At 42.1% G+C, this 16,955-nt stretch overlaps 1 protein-coding gene across 1 annotated transcript in view; it reads left to right on the forward strand.

Annotated features, from left to right (window-relative positions):
- Positions 1 to 215: 215 nt before the first annotated feature.
- LOC138359604 (squamous cell carcinoma antigen recognized by T-cells 3-like) overlaps positions 216 to 16,955 on the forward strand; it is a gene marked incomplete at its 5' end in the record, with an annotated part of 19,031 nt that continues 2,291 nt past the window's right edge. The window contains 5 exons of the mRNA XM_069319007.1: positions 216 to 376; positions 3,769 to 3,931; positions 5,594 to 5,642; positions 8,612 to 9,052; positions 13,044 to 16,955. The exon at positions 13,044 to 16,955 is cut by the window's right edge and continues 2,291 nt beyond it. Of these exons, the coding sequence (XP_069175108.1) occupies positions 216 to 376; positions 3,769 to 3,931; positions 5,594 to 5,642; positions 8,612 to 9,052; positions 13,044 to 13,843 (1,614 nt within the window). The remainder of the gene's footprint in view (positions 377 to 3,768; positions 3,932 to 5,593; positions 5,643 to 8,611; positions 9,053 to 13,043) is intronic.

Genomic DNA, 16,955 nt, shown 5'->3' on the forward strand with positions numbered 1-16,955 from the left:
TGACCCTCATATATCGGAACAAATTTAATAATCATTATTTTTTCTTTATATTAGCTTTATTAGTTGTCCAGGCACAAAGAAGTAACACTGCTCTGATCAGGATTTCTGATGATCTGATAATGTTAAGGATTGTCTTTGGTAATTTGATTTTGGGTTCGTATAGAAATTTATACGAAAAGTTAATGTAAAAATGAATAAAGTAATGTTGTTTTTAGGAGTTATGGTTCAGAGAAGCACTGCCGCAAGCTCTTCCGTCGTGCTCCTGGAACGTGTCTGGGACTGGGGTGGAAGACATAGGCTCTGCTTACCAGTGCTTTGAGCAGGAAGTTGGAACATTAGAAACAATGGAGGACTTCACCAAAAGATATAAAGATAGGTAAATTTCAAGCCTTGGTTTTTTGTCAAATTTTAGCAAGTAGTGTGGGAAAGTTTACCAAGTACAGTGTGCTTAAACCAAAACATAATGTGGTAAGCTTTCTCTTGAACTGTCTTATTGGGGTGTTCTCTGAGGTATATTTCACTGTTCTTGGTCTGGAACACGGGCAGTAATGCAGGTCAGTATACTACCCTCAGTGCTGCAGGAAACAATTACATTTGTCTCTTTCAGGGCCTTTAACCCCTTGTTCTACCTCTTTAATTTAACTAGGGTTCCTTTGTCCGCTTTATCATTTTCCCCTTAAAATCTTGTATGTAGTTATCATATCACAGTCCCCTCTGTTTCTTCTCTCCTAAGAGTATGAAGCAGAGTTCTTTCAGCCTGTCCTCATAGCTGAAGCCTCTCAATTCTGGTACTAATCTAGTTGAAATCCTCTAAACTTTCTGAAGTTTCTGCTTATGCTTCACAAGGTGTGGGTTCCATGCTGGAGCTGCATACTCAAGTAATGGTCTCATATAGGCAGTGTGTATGGACTTTAAAAGCCTCCTTATTAAGATTCTTAACATTATTATGTTTTCTAACTTGCCATATGCTGCTGATGTTATCTGGTTCCCAGGAGCTTCTGGTGTTAGTGTTGGTATTATGTCTACTCCCAGGTCTTTTGTCCCTATTGTTTCTTATAATTGCCTTCCCTTTATGGTATAGTTTGTGACGGTAAGGCGTGGGTGTTCGGCTGTTTCAAAAGCTAGGGGCAGGGCCTCGTCACATAATAGAAAAAAAAAAGAAAAGCTGGAGCTTTCGTCTGTGGTAAGGTAATGGGAAGACACACAAAACACAAGTAAATTTAACAATGAAATTTTAATTACTCTAGAAAAACAAGACATGAATAAAGGTTAATCACATAAAATATGAAAGACAAGTCAACAAACAAAATAATATGAATAATCACTGGCAAATGAAAAGTTACGTTAAGACAAGTGAGTTACAGTGATAGCAAAATAAAGTATTAGTGGTGCTGGAATACCGGCTTCGAGCTGCCACCTCCCTTAGTACACGAAAGCCAAGGCTTAGTCTACCAGCGAGAGATGTCAACTGCTTGGAGCACTGAGATATTCTGACGATATTAGCACACTGCAGCCCAGATGTCAACTTGTGGTGGAGGCGGAGGGTAGGTGCGACGAGACACCAGCCAATCAGCGACAGGCAGGCAAAGGATGAGCAGTTTGCTGGTTACGGCGGTGGTAGATAGCAGGTGTCACTGTGTACTGGGTACGATTTGCTCTCTGGGCAAAACGTTTGGCGATACTTGGGGAACGTATCTTCTATATTATCTTGTATTTTGACGTACTTTGTAGGGAAGAGCAGGCTCAATCTCTCTTGAAAGAGATTATCGTCACAAGTTAAATACAGGTCTCCTAACTCCTTTATGCATTTTCATTACTTTACACTTACTTGGATTGAATTCCAGTGATCATTTGTCTGCCCACTCCTGAAGTTTGTCAAGGTCTTCTTGGGGTACCCAACTGTCAGTTTTTCAGTTCTTATTCTCCTCATTAATTCTCAATCGTCTTCAAACATTAACATGTATGACATCCTCCTCTGCAAGGTCATTTACATAAATTTAAAAAAAGTAATGGTCCTACGACAGAGCCCTATGGTACACCATTTTTCCACTTCTTTCCAGCCTAATATACAGTATTTCCTCTTACTATGACTCTTTGTTTCTTGTCTGTCAAGTACTCCCTTACCATTGATCATTCCTGTTATCCCTGCTTGTCTCTTCATCTTACCAAGAACTGGATCAGAGAAGTGAATTAGTACAGTATCTTAATTGCCCGCAGATCAGCAGGGTCGGCCGAACATGGTATGTGGCTCGGCGATTCAGATGCCAACTTATTACCTTATCTCCACTCGGTAAAGGGAGGTATAAGTTAAACTGGACTTGCAGTCACTCACATTACCTAAACTCACTTCCACATAGGTATGAAAAAGATAGCTCCAAGAACAAGTAAGATACTGTAGCACACTAGCAAACTGCTAGAAGCTAGCACTCCACTTCAACTGGCATCACAGAAGTACACTACCTGAAAGTGCATCCCATGCACTACCTGAAAGCAAGATGCCTCGAGAGAAGGCAACTCATAGAGGAGATGACCCAAATCTTGCAGGGAAGATAATGCTGGTGGGGCAGGGCAAATGCAAGTGAGCTACTAGCTTGGCTACAACAGCTGGAGTAAACTGTCACCTCGGCACACTTATTATGAGTGGGACAGAATACACGTATGAAGTTAAATATTGAAAAAAAAAACAAGTACTGGTCCTGCACAGAACTTTGTTCCAGATATGGTCAACACCACTTGCCTTAAAGTTGAAAAGACGACAGGTTACCCCCTCCTTAAAGCAGTGTGTCCCTAGTTACACACGAGGCTCATGTATGGGCTGGTTGGTTATTGGGACTTGATTGCTATATGGTGAGTGGTGGGAGGAGGTGAGTGTATCTAGGTGTTCATTTTGCCTGGATAATGATTGTTTACATTGTTTCATCAGTTCTGCAAATTTCTCTGGGGTTTATCTTTGATCCTCAGAAATAGGACTGAGTGGAATGAAACACTCTTGTGAGTGGTCCCTTTGTTGCACCAGTTCCTGCTATTTAGGTTCTAATTCCCCAAGCGTGCTTTGGTGGCCATGGCTTTAAGTGGGGGATGTCGGCTAATGTAACCCTGTTGTGGCAGCAATACCACCTGGTGGCATTTAGTGTTGTCTTGCTTATTAATGAATAGTTAGCAAAGTTATAATTGGCTGGCCTTGTGATCCCAGTGATTGCTTGTGGAAGGTATTGTGTGGCTTATTTGTCATATTATTGTAATTTGCTGATCACTTAAATGATGAATTGGGATACTCTTCACTGTTTCTCTTCCCCAACTACATGGCAAGACCATTTTGCAAGTTCCTTGTCACATTGGGGCAGAATGTTGACAACCTGGTTGATGGGGTTCTGTGAGTTCTTCTATTTCCCAAGCCCGGCCCAAGGCCAGGCTTGACAAGGACCTTATATGTGTGTGTTGAGTGTACACGGTACACCCTGGCTCAAATAATATTGATAACCTCTTGGAAAAGAGCTTTCATACAACTCTGTGCCTTTTATTTTCCAAAATTAAATATCATTAGAGTATGAGTCTTTTGTCCATTCATGAAATTGGCATAAATAAATTTACATGACAGTGATGTTGTTTCTTGTCTCCATTCTATAAATTTTAGTATAATGCAAATCTGATAAGTTGGCTTCAGATATTTGTGTCAATGTTGTTGTTGGTAATTCCAGAGAAGGCAAGGAATTCTTAACACAACTTGTGTACCAGCATATTAATAATTATTTTTGTTTCATATTTTAGGATGGCTATTGTAATTCAAAAGAGGGCAGAAGACGCTGCAAAGTTAGAGATGGAGAACCAAGCTGGCGGTGATAAAAGCTATGGAAAGAAACAAAAAGAGAAAACAAATAGAAGGGAGAAGAATAAACCAAACCAATCAAGAGGAATGAGTCACCAGTCACAGGTAAGACATCACTGGTGTTTAATGCAGTACTATCAATAAGGAGTATGTAAGCCAGCTTGTCCTATCAAGTTGTCTGGTTGATACCTAGTTGATACCTGGTTGATGGGGTTCTGGGAGTTCTTCTACTCCCCAAGCCCGGCCCGAGGTCAGGCTTGACTTGTGAGAGTTTGGTCCACTAGGCTGTTGCTTGGAGCGGCCCGCAGGCCCACATACCCACCACAGCCCGGTTGGTCCGGCACTCCTTGGAGGAATAAATCTAGTTTCCTCTTGAAGATGTCCACGGTTGTTCCGGCAATATTTCTTATGCTTGCTGGGAGGGTGTTGAACGACCGCGGACCTCTGATGCTTATACAGTGTTCTCTGATTGTGCCTATGGCACCTCTGCTCTTCACTGGTTCTATTCTGCATTTTCATCCATATCGTTCACTCCAGTACGTTGTTATTTTACTGTGTAGATTTGGTACTTGGCCCTCCAGTATCTCCAGGTGTGTATTATTTGATATCTCTCGTCTTCTTTCTAGTGAGTACATTTGGAGGGCTTTGAGACGATACCAATAATTTAGGTGCTTTATTGCGTCTATGCGTGCCGTATATGTTCTCTGTATTCCCTCTATTTCAGCAATCTCTCCTGCTCTGAAGGGGGAAGTGAGTACTGAGCAGTACTCAAGACGGGACAACACAAGTGACTTGAAGAGTACAACCATTGTGATGGGATCCCTGGATTTGAAAGTTCTCGTAATCCATCCTATCATTTTTCTGGCTGTCGCAATATTTGCTTGGTTATGCTCCTTAAACGTTAAGTCATCAGACATTATTATTCACAAATCCTTTACATGCTGTTTTCCTACTATGGGTACATTTGATTGTCACACCACACCACATACCATTCCTGGACCATTCTCAAGTCGATTTACTTGAGAATGGTCCAGGACGGACTGAAACGTCGTCGTCCCTTCACCTTCTAGTGTGTGGTCTGGTCAACTTACTTTAACTACGTTATTGTGACTCATCGCCTGCCTATCAACTTGTCACACCACAAAAATGATGCGCTAAATTGCCCGAACCTAACCTGAGGACCCACGAATACCAAATGTAACTGTTAAGTACCAAACCTGTAAGTTTAGAATATCCGTGTTAGTTGCTGAAGAGGTGAACTATTAACACCTTGGGACCTGACACTGTACATACAATGGTAGTCCAACACTGCTTATGTGATGAGCGTCTGTCAGTTTTGTTCTCTCAGATTCTTCACTGCCATCATGTACTGTATTTTATTTTATGCTTTTCTGGGCAGGGCCCTTGGTAGCTCCCCAGTGCTACAACCTGGCAGTGACAAAGCCTTTATGTAGAGCACTAATCACTGAAAATAATAAAACACGAGGTAACATAGACTGCATATTTGGATCTCAAACTGGGATCTTCCACTGCTGGAGAGGATCCCGGGCTTGGCATCGAAATAAACAGTCTGCTTTTTCGTGTTTTCAAAATGAGTGGTTATTATTTTTATATACTGTATATATATATATATGGTGACCACATGTGGCATTTACTGTATATTGTGCATGTTCTTACATCATGTTGATGCAGCTAATAAATTGCATTTGCATTAGATGAATACTCCTAATAAAGTTACTTGCTTAAATTGTAATTATTCTATTACAGGAAAGTGCTGTGTTTAAAGTTCCTCATCCAGTCATAAAGGGATCCAAAGGTAATACTGCAAATGTATTATATCAACTAGTTTAACAAAATTGAAATACTGTAATGAATTTTTATTTTTTTTATTTTTCCTTGTATTAAATTTTGATTTCCAACTGGTTTATATATAGTTTTGTTATAGTGAATGTATATAACCTGAAGCTTGTATGATTGAATACATATATAACTTGCTATATACAGTATATAGTGTGACGGTAACGCGTTGGTGTTCGGCTGTTTCAAAAGCTAGGGGTATGGCCTTGTCACATACAGAAACAAAAAAGAGAAAATCTGGAACTTCGTCTGTGGTAAGGTAATGGGAAGACACACAAAACACAAGTAAATTTAACAATGAAATTTTAATTACGTTAGAAAAGCAAAACATGAATAAAATGGACATAAAATTTGTATCATAAAATCAATCAATCAAAATAATAAGAATAATCAAATGACAAAATGAAAAGTTACGTTAAGACAAGTGAGTAATAACAAGTGAACAATATACAATGCAAAATATGGGTGCAGGAATATTGGCTTTAAGCTGCCACCTCTCTTAGTACACGTAAGCCAGAGCTTAGTCTACCAACGAGACGTGTTAACTTGTTGAAAGCACTGGATATTCTGAGGTCTGCAGGTCGTGGTGGCCCCAGACATCAGGTAGTGTGGCGGGTGGAGCGAGCAGGTGCGACTGGGCACTGGCCAATCAGCGATGAGCAGGCGACTGACAGGTAGTTCGCTGGTTTGAGTGGTGGAGGAGGAGCAGGTGTTCCTGGTGCTGAATACGTTTGCTCTCTGGCAAACTTTGGTGTTGTATTTGTTGGATATTTCTTCCATATTAGTTGTATAGGGATGTATAGCGACGAACTTAGGAGGGAAGAGCAGGCTCAATCTCTCTTGAAGGAGATTATTGTCACAATAGTAAGATATATTATACAGTATATGTATTCTTACTATATATATATGTCATCATTAGTCCCAGTGGCTCTTAATACAGTGATTTGACTGGAAATTTTCTGAGTTCCAATAGGGTTAAATAGCAGGGCAAAATAATTAATTTCTTACCATTTCTGTGGTGGGCTCTAGATCACTAACACTAAAAGAATGTGCTCAGATGTCAAACTCGAGACTTTGTCATCCTGCTAGGAGTCAAGATCAGAATCTAGAACCCCCTAAAGACATTAGGGAAGCTCATGGGAATCGGTGATCAACCTATAACGATTTAGAACTCGGTCAAAGGCGTCACAAAACATTATAAGTTCACTTTCTCTTTATCGTTTATCAAGTAACGTAGAGAAAAGTTTCTTTTTTGGTACTGCGGTGAGACGACAGGTCAGCTACTAAAGGGGCCTTGCTTGGAGATAGAGAAAAAATCCACAAGGGCTGTGATGAGGGTTAGAACCTGCGCATGGGATGTTCCCGTTTGCACGTTAAACCGTGCCACGACATGGTAAAAGAATTGCAACCTAGAGTGCTACTGTCCTCACTAGGATCCCGAAGCTTCTCCTAAGCCAGGGGCTTCATCTGGCTTCGGAGAAGCTTCGGGATCCTAGTGAGGGCAGTAGCACTCCTGGTTGCATTTCTTTTATCATGTTGTGGCACGGTTGACTAAGGCGCAGCTGGGAACATCCCATGCATAGGTTCGAATCCTCAACACAGCCCTTGTGGATTTGTTCATTTGATAAATCACTCTATTGTGGTTGCTGTGTGTATTGGAGATAGAGCGTTGAGTAAAATGAAAGTTAAACAAAATTCAAGAAAATGATTGAAAACATCAAAATAAAGTGGCATCTCGATTAACGAGTTTAATTCGTTCTGGCACCGAGCTCGTTATGTGGAAAACTCGTCTTGAGAAACAAATTTCCCCATTTAAAATAAAGGAAATAAATTTAATCCGTTCCACTCCCAAAAAATCCATACTTGTATGATATTTTATAATGTAAATATAATACTGCACATGTAATTATAAATGTTTTGTTGTACTGTTTTCATGTTTACTTTACCTTATGAAGAGTCGTTGCTGGCTTGAGGGAGACGATGGGGAGGTGGGAAGGAGGAGAGGGGTTATGGTGTGGAAGGAGAATCCACCTCCGAGTCAGGCAGGCTCTCTCTTCTTGGGAATTTCACCCCACTGGGACCGGGTTGTGGTTCACTATCACTGGCTCTTCTTTTCTCTACTTTTGCAAAGAACGTATATATTGACAATTGCTTTTGTCATTGTTTTAGGATGTTCCTAAAATGAGACAGCAAATTGTCATTAAACATGTTCACACACCGGGTTGTTACTGCTTTATCAGGGCAGCTTTTCCAAGAATGCGGTCACCTTTTCAAACATTCCCAACATTTTCCTGATCTCACTGGAAGAGGCAGCATCCTCCCTTACCTTTTCATCCCCTTACTAATGGTGCAAATTGTTGATGAGGCCCTGCCATACTCCCTTGTGAGATCAGTCACACAGACACCACACTCATGCTTTGCTATAATTTCTTCTTCAAATCCACAGTAATTGTGTCTTCATCTTGACAACACTATCTTTAGCAAGCAGCTTCTTTGGCGACATCGTGCGTTACAAATTGTAGTCACAAAAAACAAAGAAAAGCACAAATAAATGCAGAGGGATGCTTGTCGTGCACGATACAACAACAACAACACTGGCATCGGAGGCGTCCTAGAATTTGCGAGAACCCACGAGACGCTAGGCAGCACCATGTGGTTTTGCTCGTTAATAGAGGTGAAGCTCGTCAATAGACAAATTTGCTGCGAGTGGCTCGCTCATTACTCGAAATGCTCGTAAATAGAGCCGCTCGTTAATCGAGGTGCCGTTGTATTGGCAAAAACAAAATATAGTAGATGGATCATTTAAGTTTGCAACCAGATGAAAAACGGTTATTTTGTTGTACAGTACATAAATTATACAAAAATTGGTTAGTATTAGAGATGATAATTTCATGTACCATTTATTTCATAATTTTATTTCTATTTTAGCCTTCAAACAAGATTTAACAAATGCAAGCTCAGCATTCACCAGTACTCCAGATTCAAAGAGTTTTGTTGCACCACCGTCAGGCTTCAAGGGTGATGTTGCACCACCTCCAGGCTTCAAGGGTGACGTTGCACCACCTCCAGGCTTCAAGGGTGACGTTGCACCACCACCAGGCTTCAAGGGTGATGTTGCACCACCTCCAGGCTTCGAGGGTAATATTGCACCACCTCCAGGCTTCAAAGATGATGTTGCACCACCGCCAGGCTTCAAGGGTAATATTGCACCACCTCCAGGCTTCAAGGGTGATGTTGCACCACCTCCAGGCTTCAAGGGTGATGTTGCGCCACCGCCAGGCTTTAAGTCTCAAGTATCTGCTCTATCTAAAGGGTCCAAGAGAGAAGCAGAGAAATCAGATGATGAGTCACACACAAAGAAAATAAAAAGTAAGATATTTTTTCTTTATCAGTAAACTATATCTTCTTAACCGATTTGGTGGAAAAGGTGACTGGATGCCCTAAGGAAATGAGACTTAGTATGCCAAGAGTGACTTCAATGTAATATTTGCCTAGGTCCTCTGACTTTTGAAACAATTATTTGGATCCAGCAGATCCACTAGATAAATTTAACTTGAGCATACAGTATTTGAGTCAATTTAAAAGTTCAGAAAGAGCATTTTTCTGGGTAGGGTATTTCACCAGGTGGGTAGCATGGGAACCAACTGAAGGGAACTACCAGAAAATGGCATTTCATTACATTTAGTGCTAGATTTTTATATAAATTTTCCGACTGCTCTTATGCTAAATGAAAACTTTCTAACATCCGACTCATCCGAGTTTCCACCTTCCACCCATGTCCCCTTGTTCAGATGGTATTCACTGAACATTTTGCCTATTTCCTCTTTGTCAATTCTCCTAAGTATTTTATGTCTCCTATCATATCTCCCCGCTCCCTCCATTTTTATTACATCATCAGGTTCAGTTCCTTCAGTTGCTCTTCATGCCCCATCCCTCACAGTCTGGAACAAGCCTCGTCACAAACTTCTAAACCTTTTCCAGTCTCCTTATGTATTTCTTCAAGTGGCCCCTCCATGATGAGGTGGCATACTCTGACTTGTCTTGTGTAGGCAGTGTAAAGTGCTCTAAATGCTTCCTTACCTAGGTTTCGGAATGATGGTCAAAATTTTGCTGGTGTTAAGTACACTGTTGCCGTTATCCTATTTATATGTGCTTCAGGAGTTAGATATGGTGTTACGTCCACTCCAGGTCTCTTTCTCGAATCATCACAGGTAAGTAGTTTCCTCTCATTGTGTACTGTCCCTTTGGTCTCCTACTGCCTACACCCATTTCCATAACTTTACACTTGCTCCTGTTGAACTCCAATAGCCACTTCTCTGATCATCTCTGCAACATGTTCAAGTCCTCTTGGAGGATCCTACAATCTTCATTTGTCACAACTCGTTTCATTAATTTCACGTCATCCGCAAACATCAACATAATAGGACTCGACTCCTGTAGACATGTTGTTTACGTATATTAGAAATATAACTGGTCCAGGCACTGATCCTTGAGGTACTCTACTTGTTACTGTTCGCCAGTCCAACTTCTCACCCCTTACCGCTACTCTCTGGCTCCTTCCTGTTAGGTAATTCCTTACCTGTGCTAGGGCTTTTTCGCTTGCTTCCACCTGCCTCTCAAGTTTGAATAGCAGTCTCCTGTGTTGTACTGTATCAAAGGCTTTATGGCAGTCCAGAAATATGCAGTCTGCCCATCCTTCTCTGTCCTGCCTTATTCTTGTTACTTTATCATAGAATTCCAGAAGGTTTGTTTGGCACGATTTCCCTTCCTTGAACCATGTTGGTGTTTAAGTATTTAATTCTCTCTTTAAGTGTGTAACCAGTCTTAACCTGATTATTCTTTTAAGTACTTTGCAGGGGATGCTTGTCAGTGATAAGGGTCTGTAGTTAAGTGCCTCTTCTCTATCTTCTTTCTTGAAAATTGGTTCACATTTGCATTCTTCCAGCAACTGGGCAACTCTCTTGTTGTAAATGACTCGTTAAAGATCATTGCTAGGGGCATGCTGAGGTTCTGCGCTGCCTCTCTTAATATCCTCGGTGATACGTTGTTTGGTCCAACTGCTTTAATTTCATCCAGTGTTGTCAGCTGTTTCATTACCCCCTCTGCTGTCACCTCTATATCTGATAGTCTCTCATCTAGTGTCATCTTCTCTTCTAACAATAGCTGCTGCTCAGGCTTGGTTGTTAACACTCCGTGGAAATGGGCGTTCAGTACCTTGCAGATTTCCCTTGACGCTCTCTGTATATGCCCCTCCCATTTTCCTTAGTCTTGTCACTTGGTTGTTCACCAACATTTTCTTTCTTATATGGCTATATAGTAATTTAGGTTGCTCTTTTGCTTTGATCACAATATCATTCTCATAATTTCTTTCCAATACTCTCCTTGAATTAATACTGTATATTTGTTTCCAGCTCTGTTGCATCTAGTCCTGTTGTCCTCTGTCCTTTGTCTTCTGTATTTTCTCCACTCCCTCCCGCTTCTTATTTTTGCTTCCTGACATTGTCTATTAAATCATGGGTTATTATATTCCCTCCTGGGTTTTTTTTCCTTACTGTTGGCATGAAACACTCTTCGGCTTCCTTGCATTTCCATTTGACAAAGTCTATCATATCTTGTACTGCTTTTCCCCTTAAGATCTTCCTCCCATTACACTTCTCTCAGATATTCCCATATCATTCTGTAATCTTCTTTCCTGCAGTCAAATCTCCTTTCCCAGACCTCTAGTCCCATGGTCACAATTTTAAGTTTGATCATGTAGTCCTTGTCCTAGTCAAAGACTAGGACACAATGGTCACTGGCTCCTAGTGATATTTCATGTTCCAAATTCTTGATGTCTTCTGCATTCTGGGTGAAAATAAGGTCTAATAGGCTCGATGTATCTCCTCCTTTGCCCTCGTGTATTCCTTCACATGTTGTTAGGAAATTCCTGTCTATAACTTTCACTAATTTTGCTACCCAAATTTCTTCCCCCATCATGGGGATTCCTCGATTCCCAATCGATCTAGCCGTGATTTATGTACCCCGTGACCAGCAGTTTCACTCTTTCTGTGAGCTGTTGTTGCTGCCTTCTGAAGTTAATCTATACATGCCTTGTTTTTGTCATCATATTCCTGTCTTTACCTTTGTTACACACTTGTTATATGTGGTGGTGGTGGGGAAGGGGGTCTGGGTAAGAATCGAGCCAAGGAAGTTCCACCTAATGGGGTTAGGAGAGGCCTAGCCTCCAGGGAAACAATTCCCAGCAAATAAACGAACAATAATGGTCTGTCGTCTACTGCAGATCACCTAACTCAATGTAAGAGGGGTGATGAAAACTCCAGCTGAAATTTTACCTTGATTTATTAACCCTAACCCCCCCCCCCCTCACCAGCCAATTACAACAAATACTTTACCACCTCGATCTTACATCACCTCTCTGACGCCACACAGGCAGGAGACGAGATTTACTTACAGCACACTAACGGTAAAGTCTACTTTTCCTTAAAGGACAACTAAAGGACAACACACTTAACTAAAATGAACATACAATAGCAGACACGTGTTCACTAGTCGGTAACTTGAACTAATTGCTGGGAACTCAAGGGATTTGACCAGGGAACACAGACAAAATTACACTTAGAACCTTATAGTGGTGCGGGGTTCACTGTAAATTAACTTTACACTTAAGTAGTAGGGTAGGAGGGGAGAGGAGGAAGGATGAAGGGATGGCCAGCCAATGTCCAACCCAGCTCAAGGTTGCTGCACACGGAGCTCTACTCTGCATGCGGCTTGTTGCCGGCTTGATCAGCTGATCATACAGTAACATTTACTTATCCTCTAATACAATGTTAAATTGCCACCATGCAGTTTTAAGTATAAATATAACATCCTAGTTTTACAATACACTAACAAATTAGTATCACAGAGCAACTACCAAAACTAGGAGCATCAAAATGCTTTTGAGTCTGGCAAGGAAGTGATTGCCCGCCATTTGCAAATTGAGGATCCAGTCCTCTGTATAAATTTGCCAGACCAGAACACTCCTTCTTTAACCCAAACTTATCTAAAAACTCTATAATTTAAATAACACTAATCCCATATATATAATCCAACACATTCAGGCCTATCACTAAAATACCTGCATGAGTGAAAGGTTCCTATGTCATATGTAAACAAATGCAATACGATCCTGAATCCATTTACCAGAGTGCTATACTCGGCCCAGGGTCGTAACAGACTTCTTCTGTTTAGTGGGGGATTGTAAATTATCACGATCACAATCCTCTTTCCCGTCTCTTGTATGTGTGTGTATATATGCATATATGTAATATAAAATATTATACAATTTATATAGTTTAACTTTTCTGCCTTTTTATTTCAGTTGAGCAACAGTATGGGGTTCTCACAGAGATAGATCCAAAAGATGAATTGTGTACAGTCTTCCTTAGCAATTTGGGTTTCACTACTGGGAAGGAGGATGTAATTCCTGTGTTTAGTAGATGTGGTGAGATAGCAGATTTTAGGCTGGTTAAAGACTTCAAATGCCGAAGCAAAGGCTTTGGATACCTTGTTTTCGAAACTCGTGAAGCTGCTGTGAAAAGCTTAGAGCTGGATCGAACTCTCATTAATGAACGACCTGTTTTTGTTTCACCTTATGACCCTGATAATCAGACTCAAAAATTCAAGTATTCATCAAGTCAGGAAAGAGACAAATTATTTGTAAAAGGATTGCCATTTTCAATGACGGAAAAGGAAATAAGAGAGGCCTTTGAACCCCATGGTGAGATTAAGGCTCTGCGGCTGGTCACATACAGAAATGGTCACTCAAAGGGCACTTGTTACATAGACTACAATGATGTTGCTACAGCAGAAAAAGTTCAAAAAGCTATGGATGGCATAGAGCTGGAAGGAAAGACTATTTCTGTGGTCATCAGTGATCCATCAGCCAAAAAGAATTCAAATAACCAAGAAATGTCAGTTCCAGAAGGAGGACTTTTAGGAGGTGGCAACAAAGGTAAAAAAGCAGCTGGCACTCGGGGTCGAAGCATGTTCAGCTTGATGCCGAGAGCTCTGTTACGGGCCCCTGTGACTTCCGCAGATTCTCCAGAAACCTCCACTACAGAAACTCCAACAAAGAAAATGAGTAATGAAGACTTCCGAAATATGCTTTTGAAAAAGTGAACTAATAGTTCATTTGTATTTAATTTGATTATTAATGTTTATAAAGTTTGGGTACAGAAGCTCGGCGATAATGTGTTTCAAATATACAGTACTGTATACTGATGTGTGTTAAAATATTTTGTTACCTGTACTTGGACTTTGTATAAGGATGTACTATATTTACTATAATTGACAGTTGAGGCTGACACTGTAAATAGTTAAGAATTACAATGTTGAACTTCAACTGACTGACACACACATACAGGGGGGGGAGCTTGTGGCTGAGTGGACAGCTCTTGGGACTCGTAATCCTAGGGTCCGGGTTCAAACCCTTGCGATGGCAGAAAACAAATGGGCAGAGTTTCTTTCACACTAATGCCCCCGTTACCTAGCAGTAAATAGGTACCTGGGAGTTAGATAACTGTTACAGGCTGCTTCCAGGCTGTGTGTGTGTGTGTAATTACCTAAGCGTAGTTACAGGATGAGAGCTACGCTCGTGGTGTCTCGTCTTCTCAGCACTCTTTGTCATATAACGCTTTGAAACTACTGACGGTGGTGGAGGCCAAAACCGTCAGTAGTTTCAAAGCTTTATATGACAGTGTGCTGGGAAGACAGGACACCACGAGAGCGTAGCTCTCATCCTGCAACTACACTTAGGTAATTAGACACACACACACATATACACGCACGAGAGCGATCGCACATGCTTGCTTGTTCGTATTTATAACCCCCCTCCAAATCATTATTTTTCTAAGCTTAGCTTTATGACAAACTTTTACTACTGGTTAACACACTCAGACAAGCACTGTATCACAACCTTAAGGGCATGCATGCCATATTATACATAACATTCATTTAATTGACTTGTACAGCAATATGTTAATAAATCTTATAATATATAAGTACAGTACAGTACTTATTTTTTATGTAGAAAATGATTGGTCCTTGCATGAGTTAAATTTGTCACAAGTACTTAACAAAACTAAACATGTTATGGGCCAATGTGGGGTGTCTGGGAATGAATACATACCTATACAGAATTTGTTTTCAGTTATTACTGTAAATTAAAAGCAATATAATTACTATATACTGTACATTATATAAATATACTTTTTAGGTCAAGTGTTGTTAAAGATACTGTTTAAATGCAGTCAAATTGGCTGCATCTTTTTATGTAAAACATTTGCTGCTTTTATTTATAAACTTCTTTTCTAGGGGGGAGCCCTTTCAGCTCCCAGGCGCTATTCGGCTGATATGGATGTTTAAGCTCGTATTAGCTTTGGGCATCAGTCAATGTACATGGAGGTTTAGGCCTACTGGGGACCTCGAGCCAGAAACCACGCTTGGATGGTGTCCCTGGACCTTCGGGACTCGTATTTGCACGTCCCGATTCATGCAGAGTCCAGGGACTGGCTCGGTTTTGTTTTGGGGCATCATGGGTACTACTTTCGTTACCTTCCATTTGGCTTGGGGTTTTGTGACCAGTGCTCACCAGTCCGGCCAGGTACGGTGGGGTCTAACCTTCCGTCGGGCACACAGCACAGTGAGGGAGTTCGCGACAGTGTGGTTGTTGCTCTCTAGGGTTCAGGTCGCTCGCGGATCGATGATCCGGCTCCATTCGAACTGCTCCCCGGTGGTTCATTGTCTGAACTGAGGGGGTTCTTTGCGGTCCTTGGCTCTTTGGGGCTTGTCGCTTTGGGTGGTTCATCTGCTGAGTTCTCGGGGTTTGGCTCGCCTGGCTGTTCATATTTGGGGGTGTTATTCCCTGGCGGACGACCTGTCTCGGTTCATTTCCCTGTCCACGGAATGGACAGTCAATGCAAACTCGTACAGTTGGCTCTGCCAGACGTTCAGGCTCCTGGAGGTGGAACTCTTTGCATCAATGTGGTCGAGGCATCTCCCATTGTATGTGGCGCCCTTCCCCAATCGGGAGGCCTTCAGAGTCGATGACTTCAGGCAGGACTGGTCGAGGTGGGGATTACCTGTACCTCTTTCCTCCGATTCCGCTGTTGCTCCAGTTCCTAGCTCGCTTGGAGACTTACCAGGGGAGAGTAGTCCTCCTGGCTCCTTGGTGGCTGGCCCAGCCATGGTTTCAGGCGCTGCTTGCCCAGTGTCCGAACCCAGAGAGTTTCTCGCGGCTCCGCCACTTTCAGCAGATCGGTCTTGTCCATTACGAGGCTGGTTCGATTATTTCCTTAAGTCTTCACATCTGGTCTTTCTGACTCAAGTCTATCACCATTTGTATGGTGATCAGGTGGCTTCTTTGATAATGCCCCACCTATGGGCTTTGTCTCGGCGACAGTATGAAATTTCTTGGCGGTCCTTTCAGTTCTTTCTGGCCCTTCGTCGTGTTGCTTCGATTTCCGTTAGGGTTGTGTTATCCATTCTTTTGTGGTCGTTTCAGGACCGTCATCTTATGCCGAACACTGTCGCCTCGTATCGTGAGGCGTTGGCGGAGCCGCTGCAGCTGGTTTTTAGTGTGGATGTTACTTTGATGCTGTTCCGTAAGCTGTCTCGGGTGTTGTTTCGCCTCCGGCCAGCTCTTGCACCGCTTGAGCCGTCCTAGTCTTTGGAATGGGTGCTCTCCTTTCTCTCTCTCCCTCGGTTTGTGGTGGCCCCTTCGGTTCAGGATTGTTTGTCTTAAGGCTCTCTTTCTGTTGCCATTGGCCTCTGGGGGATCAGATTGGGGAGCTTCATGTTCTCTGGTGCAGGGGTTTCTGCTCTTTTGGGTTAGGGGATCGTTTTGTTCGGTTGCAGCTGTCTCCTTTTCTGGCGAAGAATGAGACTGCTGCTTTCCGGAGGGGCCCATGAGTGGTTGATTTTTAGTTGGTGAGACTAGGGGTGCATCACGTGTTATGTTCGGTTGCGGCTTTATGCTGTTATTTGCATGCCACAACCTCGGTGACCTGGGACGAGCTTTGGGTTATCCAGGTTTCCCTCCTTTCCTTTTCCAGGGTTTGAGTCTCCCAGGTTGTCCTCAGGATTATTCGGTCCAGCCAGCCTGCGGTTTATCCCCACGCCGACGACGTTTGTAAGTTTGCTGCGCTTGGTGCTGGTTTTGGTAACATGTCTTGGGCTAGCATTTGGGCGCGGGGACAACCACAACCTTTTGGAGGTTGAGCAGGGTCCTGGT

Source organism: Procambarus clarkii, chromosome 92 (assembly GCF_040958095.1).
Source record: "Procambarus clarkii isolate CNS0578487 chromosome 92, FALCON_Pclarkii_2.0, whole genome shotgun sequence".
Lineage (NCBI taxonomy): Eukaryota > Metazoa > Arthropoda > Malacostraca > Decapoda > Cambaridae > Procambarus > Procambarus clarkii.